Raw genomic sequence first — 20,449 nt, 5'->3', positions numbered from 1 at the left:
CCGTTTCAGAACTTTGTCAGAACGGTTTTTTAAATTCAGAATTGAGATGTAGTCCCAATACTTCCTAGTAAAAGCAGAATATCAGTGAAGTCCTAGATTTAAGTCTGATCTGAGATGAAATCCAAAATAACATGTCTATCCCTAAATTTAGACATTAAATATAGATTAACTGAAACCTCAGTACTAGAGGAAGTTTGGAAAACCTGTCCTAAATAGTGCTGGGTTTGTCAATTAAATTCACACATTGAGAACGGTTCAGTTTATAAGGGAGCCTGTTTTGTCTGCAGAGGCTAATTGTGCCATAACAGTTGCTGCTCTCTACAGGAGTACTCACTAGCAAAGCATTTTATACAGTTCTTAAGTCTGTTAAAACAAAATCATCTTTAGGGTGAACTATAAATTTTATAGACATAGTGTGATTTTTGTGTGATTAGAAATTTCTCAGCAAATCATACTTTACAGTGAAACATTTAAAGTAGTCTGTGTATTTATTAAGAAATGGGTAACTTGGTTCGATATTTGACTGTGACGTAACACAGTGGGTGCCGGCTGAGCAGGGTGCATGGTGCCTTATAGTCGAATAAGGTCACGTTTGTGGGTGAGACACAGACACTAAAGAGCTCTTTAAGGAGCCAGATTTAGTGTGCCATTTAGGCACTGTGGGTTCATCTAATATTTACAGCTTTGACACTGATTCTGTAAATCTTTCCTAGAATGTGACATGTTTTGAAGCCTGTTAATTTATGATAGATTAGATGTTTGCTTCAGATTTTTATGGTTTCTGAATTATGAATTAGTTATATATGAAGAAATAATCTGATAAAAGTAATAAAATAGTTTAAATCTTTTTCATCCTAATTAAAAAATTTTTATATATGTATCTTTTAAAAAATTTATTTTTAATTGGAGGATAATTGCTTTACAGTATTACGTTAGTTTCTGCCATACATCAACATGTACATATGTCCCCTCAATCTTGAACCTGCCTCCCACCCCACCCCACCGCACCCCAGCCCTCTGGGTTGTGTCGGGAACCCCGAGTTTGAGCCGCGCACGTTGGACGGCGGTCCCCGCTGGCTTTCTGCTGGCACACGGTGGTGTGTGTGCCCCATGCTCGCTCTCACTGCGCCCCACCTGCTCCTGCCCCTGCTGCATCCACAAGGCTGTGCTCTGTGCCTGTGTCTCCACTGCTGCCCTGCGGATAGGTTCATCAGGACCGTCTTTCTAGAGTCCATATATATGTGTTAAAACGACATTTGTTTTTCTGTTTCTGACTTACTTCACTCTGTATAGTTGGCTCTGGGTTCATCTACATCATTCGAACTGACTCAAAGGTAGTGGTTGAATAATATTCCATTGTGTGTATGTACCACAGCCTCTTTATCCATTCGTCTGCCGATGGACGTCTAGGTTGCTTCTGTGTTCCAGCTGTTACAAACAGTGCTGCACTGAACACTGGGGTATGTGGGTCTTCTTCACTTATGGTTTCCTCAGGGTATGTGCCCAGTAGTGGGATTGTTGGGTCATATGGTAGTTTTATTCCTAGTTTTGTAAGGAATCTCCATACTGTTTTCCATCGTGGTGTATCAGTTTGCATTCCCACCAACAATGCAAGAGTGCACACCCTCTTTAATATTTATTGTTTGTAGATTTTTTGATGATGGCCATTCTGACCTGTGTGAGGTGATACCTCATTGTAGTTTTGACTCACAGTTCTCTAATACTGAGTGATGTTGAGCATCTTTTCATGTGTTTATTAGCTATCTGTATGTCTTTGAATAATGTCTATTTAGGTCTTTTGCCCACTTTTTGATTGGGTTGTTTGTTTTTCTAGCACTGCCTGAGCTGCTTGTAATTTTCGAGATTAGCCCTTTGTCAGTTGTTTCATTTGCTATTATTTTCTCCCATCCTGAAGGTTATCTTTTTAACTTGTTTATAGTTTCCTTTGCTGTGCAAAAGCTTTTAAGTTTAATTAGATCCTACTTGTTTATTTTTGTTTCTATTTCCATAAGTAGCAGGTGGGTCATAGAGGATCTTGCTGTGGTTCATGTCAAGCAGTATACTGCCTGTGTAAACTAAGAGCTTATAGTTTCTGAACTTACATTTAAGTCTTTAATCCATTTTGAGTTCATTTTTGTGTATGATGTAGGAGTTGTTCTAGTTTCATTTTTTAGATGCAGTTGTCCAGTTTTCCCAGCCCTACTTATTGAAGAGGGTGTCTTTTCTCCATTGTATATTCTTGCATTATATATTCTTACTGTATTCTCCATTGTATATTCCTCCTTTGTCAAAGATAAGGTGCCCATAGGGGGGTGGCTTATCTCTGGGCTTTCTGTCTTGTTCCATTGGTCTGCATTTCTGTTTTTTTGACGGTACCATACTGTCTAGATGACTGTATCTTTGTAGTATAGTCTGAAGTCGTGCTGTGTGGTCAGTTATGTCGAGCTCTTTGTGACCCTATGGACTGTAGCCCTCCAGGCCCCTCTGTCCATGGAGTTTTCCAGGCAGGAATGCTGGAGTGGATTGCCGTTTCCTTTTCCGGGAGATATTCCTGACCCAGAGATCAAACCTGTGTCTTTTGTGTTGCCTGCATTGGCAGGCAGGTTCTTTACCACTGGCGCCACCTGGGAAGCCAGGAAGTCAGGAAGATTGATTCCTCCAGCTTCTTTTTTGTTTCTCAAGATTGTTTTGGCTATTAGGGGTCTTTTGTGTTCTATACAAATTGTGAAATTTTTTTTCTGGTTCTGTGAAAAAATACCATTGGTAGTTTGATAGGGATTGCCTTGAATCTGTAGATTGCTTTAGGCACTATAGTCATTTTCACAATATTGGTTCTTCCAGTCCAAGTAACTGTGTATCTCTCCATCTGTTTGAATGTATTTTTTGACTTCAGTTTATAAAAGCAGTTATGTAAATCATTTTAGTTTGGAGTTGTAATGGATCTAAAATTTAATATATTAAGTACTGCATTCACTTCACAATATTTCTTAAACTTTTGGTGAAATACCTGATAGGCTGTTTTTGGCCATATTGTTTGTTCTTTGTGAAATATCACCTTGAAATCCTGATATTCTTATTTCCATTAAAATTATCATTGCCATATTTCTGTTATTTATATGCATCCCGTAAAACTAAAAGCACATATTTAGGGGGAAAAAGAGCCATTTAATTAAGAATAGTAGGCCATGTATGTTTTTCTAGTATTTTACTACCGTCTCGCACGTCACAGCTTACAAGAGACAGCAGAGTAGTGAAAGTACTCAGAGTCTAGGAAATTGTATCCAGTAAGTAGATATTTTATGTGACTGCTTGCATTTGATTACAACAGTTTAACCCCTCAATCCAGTTAATGGATCTCTGTAGAAATTTCTAGAAATAGCCACTGAAGGCATCTCCTAGATTAAAATGGTACAAAATAATAGATGTTGCATTAGTAAATTTTGGTCTTGCTCTGTTACGGGTTTTTAGGTCTTTAAAAATAAATATGTAAAGTAAGATCAGCAGAATGATGGAATGGACAGCTCCCAAACCCCATTCCTCCACAGAAACATTTGAAAACAAGCAGAAATCATTAGATCCATCTTTGCCAGAACTCAGAAAAACAGTCAGTGTTTGACAGCAGAGTGAATGCTGGGGCAGGGGAGAGGCAGTTTAAAACCAGTGACAGAGCTTTGTGACACTGACTTGTTTGTGCCTCATACCTTCCCCGGCTTGGCAGCCACACGGAGGAAGCGGCCTGTGCTCCCAGCGTACGTCCCTGGCTCCGGAGGGGGCAGAGCAGACTTGGTTCACGGTGTACTGTGTTTGTGTGCTCTAACCCGCCCGGGAGCTGCTTAAAGGACTCATGGAAGGTGCCCATGTTTGTCTCACCTAATTCAAAATACATTCAGGGTGGGTATTGTAAGCAAATACAAAAATCTGCAGTCGTTGGGGCAGAAGATTATGGCTGAATCATGCACTAGATCACACAAGGTCTGAGAGGAAAAAGCCAGGGAGAGAATTTCTTTGAAAAATTAGGATAATCAGCCTTCTTTATGGTCCAGCTCTCACATCCATACATGACTTCTGGAAAAACCGTAGTTTTGACTATATGGACCTTTGTCAGCAAAGTGATATCTCTGCTTTTTAATAAGCTGTCTAGATCTGTCATAGCTTTCCTTCTAAGGAGCAGACATCCTTTAGTTTCATGACTGCAGAATACTTTAATTATAATTGGATTAAGTTCTCTAATTAAAGGGCAAAGATTGGCAGAATAAAAAAAAAAATCAACCATGCATATAAAGTCTAAAAAACATTCCTTTTAGATATTGACACAATGAGGCTGAAAGTTAAAAAAAAATGGAAAGAGTTATTCCACTCAAATTCTGAAGGAAAGCTGTAGTGCTCCTCAGCTTATGGTGTTGTGCCTTAATAATTTTTTGACTTTATGATGGTGTGAAAGCCATATGCATTCAATAGGAGCTGTCCTTCAGATTCTGATTTTCATCTTTTCCTGAGCTGGCAGCATGTGACGCAACGCTCTCTCCTGTTTCTGGATGGTGACAGTGGGCTGTGGCTCCCAGTCAGCTGTGCAGTCACTAGGGTAAAAGGCTGTCACGCTGACAGCCACTCTGTACCCATACTGCGGTTCTCTCTTTCACTTTTGGTGAAATTATACAAGGTACTCAACACTTGATTATAAAATAGGCTTCATGTTAGATGGTTTTGCCCAAGTATAGGCTAATATAAGTGTTCTGAGCCTGTTTATGGTAGGCTAGGCTCTCCTGTGTTGTTCAGTAGATTAGGTATATTAATGCACTTTTGACTTACAATATTTTCAACTTACAGGTTTATCAGGAATTGAGTCTATTGTAAATTGAGGAGGATCTGTATTATTATGAAAAAAAATTTAAGTAAAAAGGTTACAGGAAACAATGAAGGTCATTATAGACTGATAAAATTTCAGTTCATCAGCAAGATACAGCAGTTACAAGCATATGACCCTAACAACACAGCTCCTAAATATATAAAGCAAAAATGGAAAGACTTAAAGGGAGGAAAAGACAGTTTCACATTAATAGTTGGAGATTTTAATACCCTGTTTTCAGTAATGGAGAGAACAACCAGAAAAAGATGAACAATAAACTCGAGGGCTTGCACAGTGCTGTAAACTGGTTACAGCGAACAGACACGCACAGTAGACTGCACTTAACAGGAAAAGAGTATGCGTGAAATAGTTGCAATGCTAGACTGTATTCCCGATCACAAACAACTTTTAATAAATTTCTGAAGATTGAAGCCATACAAGAATCTTTTTTGACCATAATGACGTGAATCTAAGAATCAGTAACATAAAGAAAACTGGAAAATACACAGACATGTCTAAGTTAAACAATATTCTCTTACACAACCAATGGGACATTGATGAAATCACAAGGGAAATTAGAAAATATATTGAATGAAAATGAAGATACAACATATCAAAATTATGGCAACAAAAATAGTGTTCAGAGGGAAATTTATAGTGCAAAAGTTTATGTTTACAAAAGAAAAAACATCTGAAATAAGTGACTTAGTTGCACACCTGGAGGATGTAATTGGACACCTGACTTGTTTGCTTAGTTGCCGTGTTGTGTCCATCCCTTTGCCACCCCATGGACTGTAGCCCACCGGGCTCCTCTATCCATCCCGGTAAGAATACTGATGTGGGTAATTTTATACCTGGAGGAACTTGAAAAAGAAGACCAAACTAAATCCAAAACTAACAGATGGAAGGAAATAAAGATCAGAGCACAGATAAATGAACTAGAAAGCAGACAAGTTACAGAGAAAATCAATGAAACTAAAACCAGTTTCTTTGAAAATACCAGCAGAGACGACAAACCTGTAACTAGATTGACGAAGTAAAGAAGAAGACTCAACTTACTAAATCAGAAATTTAAGAGCAGACATTACCACTAACTATAGAAATAAAAAGGATTGTGTAAGAAAATTATGAACAGCTATATACAGCAAAAACTGGATAGCCTAGATGAAATGGGTAAATTCCTAGAAATGTACAAGCTGCAAAAACTGATGCAGGAATAAGTAGAAAATCTGAGTTTTTGTAACAAGGAGATTGAATCAGTAGTAAAAATCCTTTCAACAAAGTGAAGTCTGGAATCAGATGACTTCCCTGTTGAATTTGGTCTAACAGGTAAGGAAGAAATAATACCAATCCGTTTCTCAAACTCTTTAAAAATATTTAAAATAAAGCAACACTTGGTAATTCCTGTGAGGCCAGCATTACCCTGATTCTGAAGCCGGGTAAAGACACTGCAAGAAAAGACAACTATTGACTAATATGTTTAATGGCTATAGATGCAGAAATCTTCAACAAGATACAGCAAACACCATCCAACAGCATGTTAAAAGGATTATATGTTATGACCAAGTATGATTTATCCCATGAATGCAAGGATGACTCAACATACAAAAATCAGTCAATGTAATGCACTACATTAGCAGAAGGAAGGAAGAAGCACCCACACAATCATCTTAATTGGCTCAGAAAATGCATTTGGTGGTCACACCCCTTTCCTTGATAAAACACACAATGAAATAGGAATAGAAAGGTACTTTCTCAACATAATAAATGTTATATGTGACTAAAGTGCAGCTGATATACTCAATGGTGAATAGCTGAACACTTTCCCCCTAAGATCAGGAACAGAAACAGTGATGCGTGTGCTGTGGAAGAATTTGGTGGTTCATCAAAAGATTAAACATAGAACTATCATATGACCCAGTAATTCTTCCCTAAATATATACCCCAAATGATTGAAAACAGTGACTCAAATAGATCTTTGTATGCTTGTTTTCATTTATCATTAGTCATAACAGCCAGAGGGTAGGAACAGTCCAAGTGTCCATTGAGATGAATGAGTGAATGAAATGTATGTATGTGCGATGAAATATTATTAGGCCTTATAATGGAATGAAATGCTGTACCTATTACCATATGAGTGAACTTTGAAAGCACATGCCAAGTTAAATAGGGCGGACACAAAGAACAAATCCTGTAAGGTTCTACTTATGTAAACTGCCTGTTTAGTCGCTTCAGTCATGTCCGACTGTGCGACCCTATGTAGCCTGCCAGGCTCCTCTGTCCTTGGGATTCTCCAGGCCAGAGTACTGGAGTGGGTTGCCATGCCCGCCTGCACGGGATCTTCCCAACCCAGGGATCGAACCTGGCTCTCCTGGGTCTCCTGCATTGCAGGCAGATGATTTACCATTGAGCCACCAGGGAAGCCCTATATATTACCTACTAGAGGCAGGTATTTACATAGAGACAGATGTAGGTAGAGTGTTTCATGGCATAGGGGAAGTGGAGAATGGGTACTCAGTTGGCTTCAGTCGTGTCTGACTCTTTGCGACCCTGTGAACTGTAGCCCACCAGGCTCCTCTGTCCATTGGATTCTCCAGGCAAGGATACTGGAGTGGGTTGCCATGCCCTCCTCCAGGGGATCTTCCTGACCCAGGAATCAAACCTGCATCTCCTGCATTGCAGGTGGCTTCTTTACCACTGAGCCACTGAGGAAGCCCAGGGAATGGGTATTTATTGCTTAATGGGTAGGGAATTTCTATTTGAGGTGATGAAAAAGTTTTGGAAATAGTGGGGATGGTTGCAAAACACTATGGAAACAATGTCGCTGAATTATATTCCTAAATATGGTTAAAATAGCGATTTTTATGTTATATATATTTTACCACAATAAAGGAAAAAAGAAGCATTCCTTGTTAGATACTGAATTTCTGTGAGAGAAAGGAAACTGTCAGTCTCATCTCATGTATCTTTACATGGTCTAGTGATGCTCAGTCAGCTAAAGAAAGAGCGGGTATGTGACCTTTGTGTTGTTGTCCAGTGACTCAGTTGTGTCCAGCTCTTTGTGACCCCAAGGACTCCAAGCTTCCCTGTCCTTTACTGTCCCCCCGAGGTTTGCTCAGAATTGTGTCCAGTGAGTCGGTGATGCCATCCAACCATCTCATCCTCTGTCACTCCCTTCTCCTCTTGCCCTCAGTCTCTCCCAGCATCAGGGTCTTTTTCCAGTGAGTTGGCTCTTCGCATCCGGTGGCCAAAGTATTGGAGCTTCAACTTCAGCATCAGTCCTTCCAACGAATATTCAGGATCGATTTATCTTAGGATTCACAAGTTTGATATCCTGGTAGTCCAAAGGCCTCTCAAGAATCTTCTCTAGCACCACCGTTCCAAAGCATCAATTCTTTGGCACCCTGCCATGTGTTAGTCACTGTTCATAGATTCTGGCTGTATATTCATACATTTAATTTCTCTCATGATTTACTGCCACTCTGTGAGACTGGTATTATTTCATTTTTATAGATGAGTAAGTTGTTACGGAGAGACTATCGGTAATTTATCTGAGGTAAAGTAGTAAGTGATAGGGCTGACATTCATATCCAGAGGTGTCTTGAGTTCATACTCAACCCATTTAGCTCATTTCCTTCTCTCTGCACATGGCATCCTTGTGTGCCTGCTTAATCATGTCCGACTCTTTGTGACCTCACGGACTGTAGCCTGCCAGGCTCCTCTCTCCATAAAGTTTTCCAGGCAAGAATACTGGAGTGGGTTGCCATTTCCTTCTCCAGGGGATCTTCCCGACCCAGGAATGGTACCTGTGTCTCTGGCATTGGCAGGCGGATTCTTTACCGACCGGTGCCACCTGGGAAGCCATAACACTCATTTTATCTCTGTAATGATAATTGTTACTTACAATGAGGCTGAGAAAATAGAGATCTCGAAACGCATTCTTTATCAAAATGTTTTATATTTAAGTAGTTTAAGAGTGTTTTAAGCATTCTGTCTCTAAATTAGCATCACAATTGACAATGGGAAGTAAATGTATTTTGAGTGCTTTTTATGTGACAGGCATTGTATTTTGTGCTTTCATATTTTGTTATCCACTTTAAGCTTCACAGTAGCCCACCCTGAAGTATTTCAGGATGAAAAATTGAATCTTTTGAAAGTTAAGTAACTTACCCACGTTCACATAGTTGGGAAGTTATGGAGCCAATATTCTCTTTCAGTTTTGCTTGATTTCTGAATCTTGTCATGTGAGATCATATCTAGGATTTTAAGCTGGGATGTACAATTCAATGACTATAGAAAATATTTTCCAACTGTAACTGGGAGTATTGAGGCTTCGTATAATTCAAGAAGGCTTTTTTATGGGAATTTATAGTACTTATAAAAATTTCCCTTCTCATGAATCCTAGTGAATAGTGTTCTAATAGCTTCCTTCTTTACCCATTGATAATAATTATAATGTATAAGACGTTTACTTTGTACTTTTATATGCTTTTCAGTGTGCCAGTAAGCATTTCTAATTGTGTTATTTAAAAAAAAAATCTCTACAACCCAGTGAGGTGTAGGTATGCATTGTTAAAATTCAGTGTAAGTCTTCTCACCTAATGGGCCTGAGAATGGAAGTTGGTCAGTTAACTGAAATTCAATTAAATGATAGAATCACAAAATCAACATGTATGATAAACATTTTAATTAAAAGTGCTATATAATTGTAGATTCATTTAGTGAGTCTTTTGATATACAGTCAAGGCCTTTTTCTTGAATTAGAGGTAGAGTTTTGCTTTATTTTACTTACATAGATTTACCGATGGGTCAGCAGTAAAGAATTTGCCTGCAATGCAGGGACACAGGTTTGATCCCTGGGTTGGGAAGATCCCCTGGAGGAGGAAATGGCAGCCCACTCCAGTATTCTTGCCTGGAGAATCTCATGGACAGAGGAGGCTGGTGGGCTGCAGTCCGTTGGATTGCAAAGAGTCGGACGTGGCTGAGCATGTGATGGATGGATAGATTTTATTTAAACAATGATGTGGCACCACTGATTTTCAGTTTTTATTAAAAATTGAAGTGGGACAGGAATATGGGTGCAGCTTCTTTGAGATTATGATTTTCCCAATATTTTATAATTTTATACTGTCTTCAGTTTAGTCGCTCAGTCATGTTTGACTCTTTGCGACCCTATAAATTGCAGCACGCCAGGCCTCCCTGTCCATCACCAACTCCTGGAGTTTACCCAAACCCCTGTCCATCGATTCGGTGATGCCATCCAGCCATCTCATCCTCTGTTGTCCCTTTCTCCTCCTGCCTCCAATCCTTCCCAGCGTCAGGGTCTTTTCCAATGAGTCAACTTTTCGCATGAGGTGGCCAAAGTATTGGAGTTTCAGCTTCAACATCAGTCCTTCCAATGAACACCCAGGACTGATCTCCTTTAGGAAGGACTGGTTGGATCTGCTTGCAGTCCAAGGGATTCTCAAGAGGCTTCTCCAACACCACAGTTCAAAAGCATCAATTCTTCGCCGCTTAGCCCTCTTCACAGTCCAACTCTCACATCCATACATGACCACTGGAAAAACCATAGCCTTGACTTGTTGGACCTTTGTTGGCAAAGTAATGTCTCTGCTTCTTAATATGCTGTCTAGGTTGGTCATAACTTTCCTTCCAAGGAGTAAGCGTCTTTTAATTTCATGGTTGCAATCACCATCTGCAGTGATTTTGGAGCCCCCCAAAATAAAGTCTGACACTGTTTCCCCATCAATTTCCCATGAAGTGATGGGACCGGATGCCATGATCTTAGTTTTCTGAATGTTGAGCTTTAAGCCAACTTTTTCACTCTCCTCTTTCACTTTCATCAAGAGGCTCTTTGGTTCCTCTTCGCTTTCTGCTATGAGGGTGGTGTCATCTGCATATGTGAGGTTGTTGATATTTCTCCCGGCAATCTTGATTTCAGCTTGTGCTTCATCCAGCCCAGCGTTTGTCATGATGTACTCTGCATATAAGTTGAATAAGCAGGGTGACAATATACAGCCTTGACGTACTCCTTTTCCTATTTGGAACCAGTCTGTTGTTCCATGTCCAGTTCTAACTGTTGCTTCCTGACCTGCATACAGGTTTCTCAAGAGACAGGTCAGGTGGTCTGGTATTCCCATCTCTTTCAGAATTTTCCACAGTTTATTGTGATCCACACAGTCAAAGGCTTTGGCATAGTCAATAAAGCAGAAATAGATGTTTTACTGAAAACTAATTTATTGGCATGTTTTTATGGCTTGCTCTCATTGAATGTAGAAGATTCAACCTACTTTTTATAGCATGAGCTTTCTTTTTCCTTGTCATTTAAATGTCAGTTTATTTAATATCTAATGTAATTATGTTAAAATAATTAGAAAAAACAGGTTTGGAAAGAAACATCACTTCCTGTTGTCTTATTTTTTTTTTATCTCAAGTTTTACTGGCATTTGTTTTTTCAGTGTGTTGATTTTTTTTTTCCTGTGGTAGAATCTTCGTAATATTTACTATTTTAGCAAGTTTTTCATTTTAACAACTTTTAAGTGTGCAATTCAGCGGCATTCCGTACGTTCACTATGCTTTGTAACCATCGTGGACTCTTCTAATCTCTAATTAGTGTGCTTTCAGGACCTGTCCTAGCTACCTCATGTAAGTGGACTCATGCAGTGTTAACTCTTTTGTGTCTGGCTTATTTCACTTGCATAATGTTTTCAGTGTTTCATAAAGTCAAACACTATAAATCTAGGAAAAAGATTCAAATTTGAGTCCTCAAAGTGGGTCAGATGAGGGGCAGTTTGAAAAATTTGCTTTGCTTTCTTTCATATCTCATTGTTTGTGTTCCTCTACTACAAATGATGAAACTAATGAATCAAATTATGAAATTTTTATTTTTGTGATTTCACAAACACGAATATTTAGTGTAGTTGGGTGAAGTTGCTATAAGATATGGATTAGGTTTTTTTCACTGCTTTCTTTTGCATATGAATAATAGTGACAGGTGATATATTGATAATGGAAAGAAGGAACAAATTCCCTCTTCTATTGAAGGCATACCTCATGTTTTAAATGGAGAAGGGAATGGCAGCCCACTCCAGTATTCTTGCCTGGAGAATCCCAGGGACGGAGGAGCCTGATGGGCTGCTGTCTGTGGGGTCGCACAGAGTTGGACATGACTGAAGCAACTTAGCAGCAGCATGTTTTAAAAATATGTCTTTACTGCTGGTTTTGAAAAACTTTCCTGTGACCTTGGAAAACCTAATCTTACTTTTATCCCAGTACATTCTGTGTTGTGGTTTCAGTTATCTAGATTCTTTGTCAAATTATACTATTCCTAAGGTGTTTGTTTTATTACAAAAGTAGCCCAGTAACAGCAAATAACTTGTTAAAACATATTCTCTTTTGTAAATTCTTAAGGGTAGTGTGCAAATTTTTAATTAAATTTTGAGATGCAGGGAAAAACATCTCCAAATATTTTAGAGAAAATTTTGAAAAATAACTTGGAGTTCTAGGGGTTTCCCTGGAGGCTCAGATGGTAAAGAATCTGCCTGCAATTCAGGAGACCTGGGTTTGATCCCTGAGTTGGAAAGACCCCCTGGAGAAAGGAATGGCTTTCCACTCCAGTATTCTTGCCTGGAGAATTCCATGGACAGAGGAGGCTGGTGGGCTACATCCATGGGATCACAAAGAGTTGGACATGACTGAGTGACTAACACTCAAGGTTCTTGAGCATAACTGTGAATAATCTTAAATGACTATTATAAAGAGGAAAAGAATCTTAAATGACTGTTATAAAGAGGAAAAGAATAAAAAGTCAAGGATAATCCTTTTTATATTAATTTAGTCTATTTATAGTTCTAATTGCTGTCATGTGCTAAAATGAACTATGGATTAATAGGTGGCTTCATTTAAGTGATAACACCCTTTTTATTAAATGCTTTCCTTCAGAGTTGACTGATGGGTGCCCTTGACACATTAGAGTTAGAGGAGAGTTTCTATTACTGTTCATTCAACTTGCACCTTTCCTAGGGAACCAGATGTTGGACTTGTATTGATAAAGATTCAGAGCCTCCTGAATGACATACTGGGGCTCTGTGTCTTAGGCACCTAAGACCGTTTACTTGGTGAAGAATGAGAGTTGGGACTGTGCCCAGCGTGTCAGGTGCAAGTAGCATTGAAGGGTAGGCTGGGTGCGAATGTGTGTGTGTGTGTGTTTATTTCTGGGCCCTTTATTCTGTCCCATTGATCTGTGCCTGCTTTTGTGCCTGTTTTGATTACTATAGCTTTGTAGTATAGGTTGAAATCAAGAAGTATGATGCTTCCAGCTTTTTTCTTTTTTCTAAGGATTGCTTTGACTATTTGGAGTCTTTTGTGGTTTCATATAAATTTCATGATTGTTTGTTTTAGTTCTGTGAAAAATGCCATTGGTATTTTGATAGCTATTGCACTAATATGTAGACTGCTTTGGTTAGTATGGTCATTTTAATAAGATTCTTCTAGTCCACGTGAATGGTTTATCTTTCCATTTATTTGTGTCATCTTCAGTTTCTTTCATCATTGTTTTGTAGTTTTCAGAGTACAGATCTTTTACCTTCTTGATTAAATTTGTTCCTGGGACTTTAGGACATTTGTTTGGGGTAGCAGTGACCAGTACAGATGGACACCAATATCGATGCAGTCTTTCCTGGTATGTTCAATGATGATGTCTAAAATAGAACATCAGTTTCCTCAGTGAGACTGAATAATGGCGATTGTCCCTTGAGACGCTCTTCCCTCGTAAGTTATAGGGTCCTGTGCTGCTAATATCTGTTGAGACCATCACTATGGTTCTTATGTATGTATGCCTGCCCATGTGGCTGTTTGCTCTATGGAAAGTCACAGTCACTTGTTTATAGATAAAGCCATCAGAGCTACTTGCTAAGGTCAAAACACCATGTAATTGGTTTAAACATCTCTTCCAGACTGCAGCAGGATTCAGTGCAGTTCAGTTGCTCAGTTATGTCTGACTCTTTGTGGCCATGGACTGCAGCACACCAGGCCTCCCTGTCCATCACCAGCTCCCGGAATTTACCCACACTCATGTCCATCGCGTCGGGCATGCCATCCAACCATCTCATCCTCTGTCGTCCCCTTCTCCTCCCACCTGCACTCTTTCCCAGCATCAGGGTCTTTTCCAATGAATTAGTTCTTCATATCAGGCGGCCAAAGTATTGGAGTTTCAGCTTCAGCATCAGTCCTTCCAATGAATATTCAGGACTGATTTCCTTTAGGATGGACTGGTTGGGTCTCCTTGCTGTCCAAGGGACTCTCAAGAGTCTTCTCCAACACCACAGCTCAAAAGCATCAATTCGTTGGTGCTCAGCTTTCTTCATAGTCCAACTCTCACATCCATACATGACCACTGGAAAAACCATAGCTTTGACTAGATGGACCTTTTCAGCAGTATAACTTACCTGTTTTAACATGAGACTCTGCCAACCTGTACACAGACATTAATGTCTAAGAGTCTTAATACCTGGTACTCCTTTTATCCAGATTCTATTCTATCTCTCAGTAATCCTGGCTGGTGCACTAAGTGTTGAGGTGTTTTTATTGCTCAGTATCTGAAAAAATTGACAAATAAGATATTAGAATAGTGGCAGAGGAAAACACCAGCTTTAATACACAGAAAGACTAGGTTGAGAATGTTGCTTAGTACTAGAGTTAAATGCATCTGTTAATGGAAATGCTAGAGTTTGGTCAGTGGACGCAGTCATCATCCACAAGGCTGAATCCTCAGTGTCCTGCCGATGTAGAAGTAGGTTGCTCCTTGTGGGCAGTTTATTCTCAAGGGGAAAAAGAATAGAGATGAGCTGAACATATTCAGCTTATTAATGTAAGCTAATTAACAATCTGTGTAGAGACCAGAAGTTAGACCAGAGTTCACAGGAAGGAAGCAATAGTAGAAAAGCATTTCCTGTCTGTTTCTATGTGTGTTTTCCTGATTTATTCATTTTAGAGCATCTGTGCTGTTTCCTTGCTGTGGAAAGATGAGGATTTAGTTCACTTATCCTTTTCTATCTCCTATCCCTTCATAGTATCAAAATAGTTCTAATTTAGATTAAATAAATATTCACTATTTACATTTTATAATTGTGTGCCTACCTTTTTTCCATTTGAAATTTTGTTTTTATCAGAATAAATAAATACCTTTTGTCCTCATTTGCTTTACTAGTTTTTATATCTTAACAGTGATGGAGCCCACAGCTTCCCCCCACCTGTTTCAGTATCTATATATAGATACTTAGTTAAATTTATTTTCTTAAAGCAGCCAGCAGTCTGGACTTCTTGTATGTATACTTTTGCATCAATGGTCATCTTAGTGTCTTACCTTCATTGTTATTCTTAATGTTTTCCTCTTGCTGTTCTGTGAGATGTCCTATCACCTAGACGTCATGCCTTCTCTCTCTTGGCGTATTCCCATGTTTTACAGAGCGCAGACTGTGGTCGCTGCCTGCACGGGATGTAAGGATGTGGGGCGTAAATCTCTTTGAGAGTTTGCATGTGTGGACATGTCTCTGTGCTACCCCTCACACTTAACAGAATTGTAGATGCGAAATGATTTTCCTTCAGTATTTGACGGCATCGCTCTTTTGCTTTCTTTCAGTGTTGTCATGAAGAAGTTTGATGCCATTTTCATCTTTAATCCTCTGTATGAAATCTGTTTCTGACTAGCAGTCTGTAGAATATTTTTTATACCCACAGTTATGAAACTTTATGATGATTTGCCTTGGCATAGATCTACTTTTGTCATTTGTGGTTAGACGTACGGGTGAGTCCTTTTGGTCTGGAAGTCCATATCCTCTCATCCTGGAACATTTTATGGAATTATTTCTTTTAATTCCTCCATTTTCAGTGTATAAACAATCATCCCCACATTTTCAAAAGTGTGCCTTTGCTCTTGTCTGTCCATGGCATACCCCAGTCAGAAGACGCTGTGGTTCACGGCCCTCAGTGAACTCCAGTCTTTCACTGTTGTCTGCGAGTGGGCAGGGGCAAGCTGTGCAGAAGTGGGGAGGTGATCTGAGTGGCTGACTGCTTCTTCAGTAGACTTCAGGGATCCTGGCGTCTTCAGCACCAGCCTTGTCCTCACTGCCATACGCATGTGAGCTTGTTGGGTGTTTTCATAGTGATTTAAGATATTACTGCTCTGCTTTCTTCACTTACTGACTTTCAATTCAACTTTCTCTGGTCTGAGTAACATGCCATTGTATGTTTGTTCTAGAAATATATGTGCCTCTTTAATGCATTGTAAGATCTGGTAGCACATCTAACGGACATGATGAAAACTGATGAGAAAAATGCTGTGTCACTGAATCTGCGACAGCAGTAATGTTACATGAGATTATTTTTGCTTCCTGTTGTTTACAGAGCTATGCATACTGCTAAACTACTGTGATTGTCTGTTTAGTAAGTGAAGAAGAGGTTAAAGTTCATTAGAGAATAGCAAGTAAATAAAAATGTACCTTTTTTTTTTCCCTCATCCATTTACCTGTAATCCTTGATTTCTACCTGTGGACCCAATTTAGAACTGTTGAATTAAATAGAACATGGTAGTACATGGGACCATAATCATGGATCCCTTTATTTGTCCATTTTTCAAAAAGACCTCTTTACAATGAAAAACTCTGATCAGCCTTTTCAGTCATTCAACAAATATTTACTAAGTATTAGCGGACTATTAGACACAGGCACCAGGGCTACATTAGTGAAATCTCTGTCTTCATGGAGTTATTCCAGTGGAATATATGTTTGGTTATTGTGTTACCTAGATTAAAATAACATGCCTTGTGTATATCACCGTTCCTAGAAAAATAGTTGAAACTGTGTATCTTTCTGTATCTTGCTTACTTTATTTGAAACAAAACTTGAAAGTTTTTTTACAAATGATTTATTTGCAAAAGATGTGAGAAGATTGGTAAAAAAGAAAAGAACCGTACCCATTATTGCACCGATCAGAAATAACTACTGTAAACACTTTGATGTATATTTCATCTCCTTTCTATACACATGTATATATTTAAATATGTATATGTATACATAAATATGCATAATTAGTGGAATTGTGTTATAAAAACATGTACAGTTTACACTTTATTTGTCAAGTGTTTCCTTCAATTTTTGTTGTTGTTGTTCAGTTACTCAGTCGTGTGTTGACTCTTTGCGACCCAATGTACTGCAGGATGCCAGGCCTCCCTGTCCATCACCAACTCCCAGAGCTTGTTCAAACTTATGTCCATTGAGTCGGTGATGCCATTCAGCCATCTCATCCTCTGCCGTCCCCTTCTCCTCCCGCCCCCAATCCTTCCCAGCATCAGGGTTTCTTCCAGTGAGTCAGCTCTTCGCATCAGGTGGCCAAAGGATTGGAGTTTCAGCTTCAACATCAGTCCTTCCAATGAACACCCAGGACTGATCGCCTTTAGGATGAACTGGTTGGATCTCCTTGCAGTCCAAGGGACTCTCAAGAGTCTTCTCCAACACCACAGTTCAAAAGCATCAATTCTTCGGCTCTCAGCTTTATAGTCCAACTCTCACATCCATATATGACTACTGGAAAAACCATAGCCTCGACTAGATGGACCTTTGTTGGCAAAGTAATGTCTCTGCTTTTTAATATGCTGTCTAGGTTGGATATAACTTTCCTTCCAAGGAGTAAGCGGGTTCTAATTTCATGGCTGCAGTCACTATCTGCAGTGATTCTGGAGCCCAAAAAAATAAAGTCAGCCACTGTTTCCACTGTTTCCCCATCAATTTCTCATGAAGTGGTGGGACCGGATGTCATGATGTTAGTTTTCTGAATGTTGACCTGTAAGCCAACCTTTTCACTCTTGTTTTTCACTTTCATCAAGAGGCTTTTTAGTTCCTCTTCACTTTCTGCCATAAGGGTGGTGTCATCTGCATATCTGAGGTTATTGATATTTCTCCCAGCAATCTCGATTCCAGCTTGTGCTTCTTCCAGCCCAGCGTTTCTCATGATGTACTCTGCATATAAGTTGAATAAGCAGGGTGACAATATACAGCCTTGATGTACTCCTTTTCCTATTTGGAACCAGTCTGTTGTTCCATGTCCAGTTCTAACTGTTGCTTCCTGACCTGAATACAGGTTTCTCAAGAGACAGGTCAGGTGATCTGGTATTCCCATCTCTTTCAGAATTTTCCACAGTTTATTGTGATCCACACAGTCAAAAGCTTTGGCCTAGTCAATAAAGCAGAAATAGATGTTTTTTTGGAACTCTCTTGCTTTTTCGATGATCCGGCGGATATTGGCAATTTGATCTCTGGTTCCTCTGGTTTTTCTAAAACCAGCTTGAACATCTGGAAATTCACGGTTCATGTATTGCTGAAGCCTGGCTTGGGGAATTTTGAGCGTTACTTTACTAGCGTGTGAGATGACTGCAATTGTGTGGTAGTTTGAGCATTCTTTGGCATTGCCTTTCTTTGGGATTAGAATGAAAACTGACCTTTTCCAGTCCTGTGGCCACTGCTGAGTTTTCCAAATTTGCTGGCATATTGAGTACAGCACTTTCACAGCAGAGACTTCAATCAATGTGATATTGATGGTTTTCCTTGGAAATGAACCAAGATTATTTCAATTTAATGGTTACCTAATATTCAGTTTTATGAAAACATCATAATTTATAACTTTTAAGTTATTTTCTATATTTTACTATTTAAAATACTCTTGTGTTAATTTCTTGTAGCTAACTCTTACCAAATACCTTTAGTTAATTATTTCAATAATCTGTTATGAATAATTTTAAATATATGGAAAATTTGAAAGAATGTTAGAGTTAACACTTGAATACCCACTATGTAGGTTGTTTAACTAGCATTTTATTGTGTTGACTTGGCTGTATATCTAGTCAATTATCCATTCTTCTTACATTTTTTGGTAAATATTTAGACGCCGAGTCATATAATTTTCTGGCAAATTTTATAAAATTTTTAACATTTTATAATCCCTCCCATGATTTTTAGTAATAATTTATACACTTTGAACTCCTGCCAACACTGGGTTTCTTGCTTTAATGTAATTTTTTAGATAATTTTTGATTTATAGATTTTTACTAAATTGTCTCATTTTATCTAAGAAGACTTTCTTCATATGTAATACTCATAAAACAACGTTTATTTATCGCTTGCTTTAATTATCTAATTGCTACTCTAGATTTTGGAAAGAAATGTGTGTAATTTGTTCTATATGGTGCTTAATGTTTTTTAAGGGGAACATTATACTTGTAACCTTTTAATGTACACTTGAGGAAAGTTATCAGGAAATCACTAGTCCCTTTTGTTTTAGTGTTTGCAATAAGTGTGTAAATAAGTGTTAACTGGAATATTGGCTCTAGCATATTCAGTCTTTTTTCTCTTTCACAGTGTAAATGAGCCAATGGAGAAAACGGACACCTTGTGGGCAGTCAGAGCTAGAAGTAGAATCTCATGAATTAAACACTCACTCACTCACTCACTGTATCATGTTTCCCTTCTTGGACTTTAGTTTTATTCCTTGGACCTCTCTTCCTTTTCAGTCTAACAGTATGACTGATAAAAAGACTTAAGAGTAATCAAGATATGAATTTTAAGTGTTAAGGAACGTAGGCATCTCGGTGGATGTATAATGTGAGGCAGTTGTAGCAAGGAAATGATCAGAAGGTCAAAGGGCTTACGTAGCACTTTAAATGAGAGATTGCCTGCATTCTATTTTAAGAGAAATTTATAAATAATTATTTAACTTTGGTTTAGCTGTTTAAAAAATTATTTGGAAATCCCACTGGAAATATGTGGACTTTGTTATTTTTGGAGCATTCAGCAAAATTTCTTTGTTTACAGCTGGGGTCGAAATGCAGAGAACTCAAAGATATTCATTTTGGCCAGTGTTACAAGATCTCAGATGAAGGCATGATCGTCATAGCTAAGGGCTGTCTGAAATTACAAAGAATATACATGCAGGAAAACAAATTAGTAAGTACTTCTTATCATCCTTTTGTTTTTCATTTAACTCTAGAATTCCTTATAACTTAGTGTTATCAATTTTATTCTGCTTATTTCTTTTGGTGGTTTAGAGGCAAATTCTACTTCAAAGCAAGAATCTTCTTAAAACAGTGATTTTTATAATTTGATTTGATAGTCATGTGTCTGCTTGCTTGTATGTGGTACTTTCATGTTAAAAATTCTTCATTAGCATGTGTTAATGTGTTTTTTTGTAAACTCTGAGAGTGGAAAAAATTAATTGGAAAAAATGAAATTTGGCTGCCAAACATGAGTATGTACTTGTCATTCCTTCTGATTCCCCTAGGGATAATAGTAGTTTTAGGTAGTTAGGAATTTTTAATATTCAAGAAGATGTACATTTATGAAATAGAGCCTTTCACTTAGTATGCCATAAAATGGGATTCAGTAAATTAAGACAGATAATCTTGGTAGTTACATAGGTTTTAGAGTGTTATATAGAATTTATATTATATTTTAAGCACACGTGTAGATAATCATATACACTGTGTTTTATAAATATGTTTAAAACCATGTAATTTTCTCTTATTGAGATACACTTTACATATCATAAAATTTACC

General features: G+C 38.4%; 1 protein-coding gene across 1 annotated transcript in view; it reads left to right on the top strand.

The window, feature by feature from the left end:
• FBXL17 (F-box and leucine rich repeat protein 17) overlaps positions 1-20,449 on the top strand; it is a 510,317-nt gene that overhangs the window by 20,503 nt on the left and 469,365 nt on the right. The window contains exon 4 of the mRNA XM_081505350.1: positions 19,709-19,840. Coding sequence (XP_081361476.1) covers positions 19,709-19,840 — 132 coding nt within the window. The remainder of the gene's footprint in view (positions 1-19,708; positions 19,841-20,449) is intronic.

Source organism: Giraffa tippelskirchi, chromosome 6, assembly GCF_054371585.1.
Source record: "Giraffa tippelskirchi isolate mGirTip1 chromosome 6, T2T-mGirTip1v1.2.pri, whole genome shotgun sequence".
Taxonomy (NCBI): domain Eukaryota; kingdom Metazoa; phylum Chordata; class Mammalia; order Artiodactyla; family Giraffidae; genus Giraffa; species Giraffa tippelskirchi.
The sequence above is the reverse complement of the archived record's forward strand: the minus strand, read 5'-3'. Positions and strand labels throughout refer to the sequence as shown.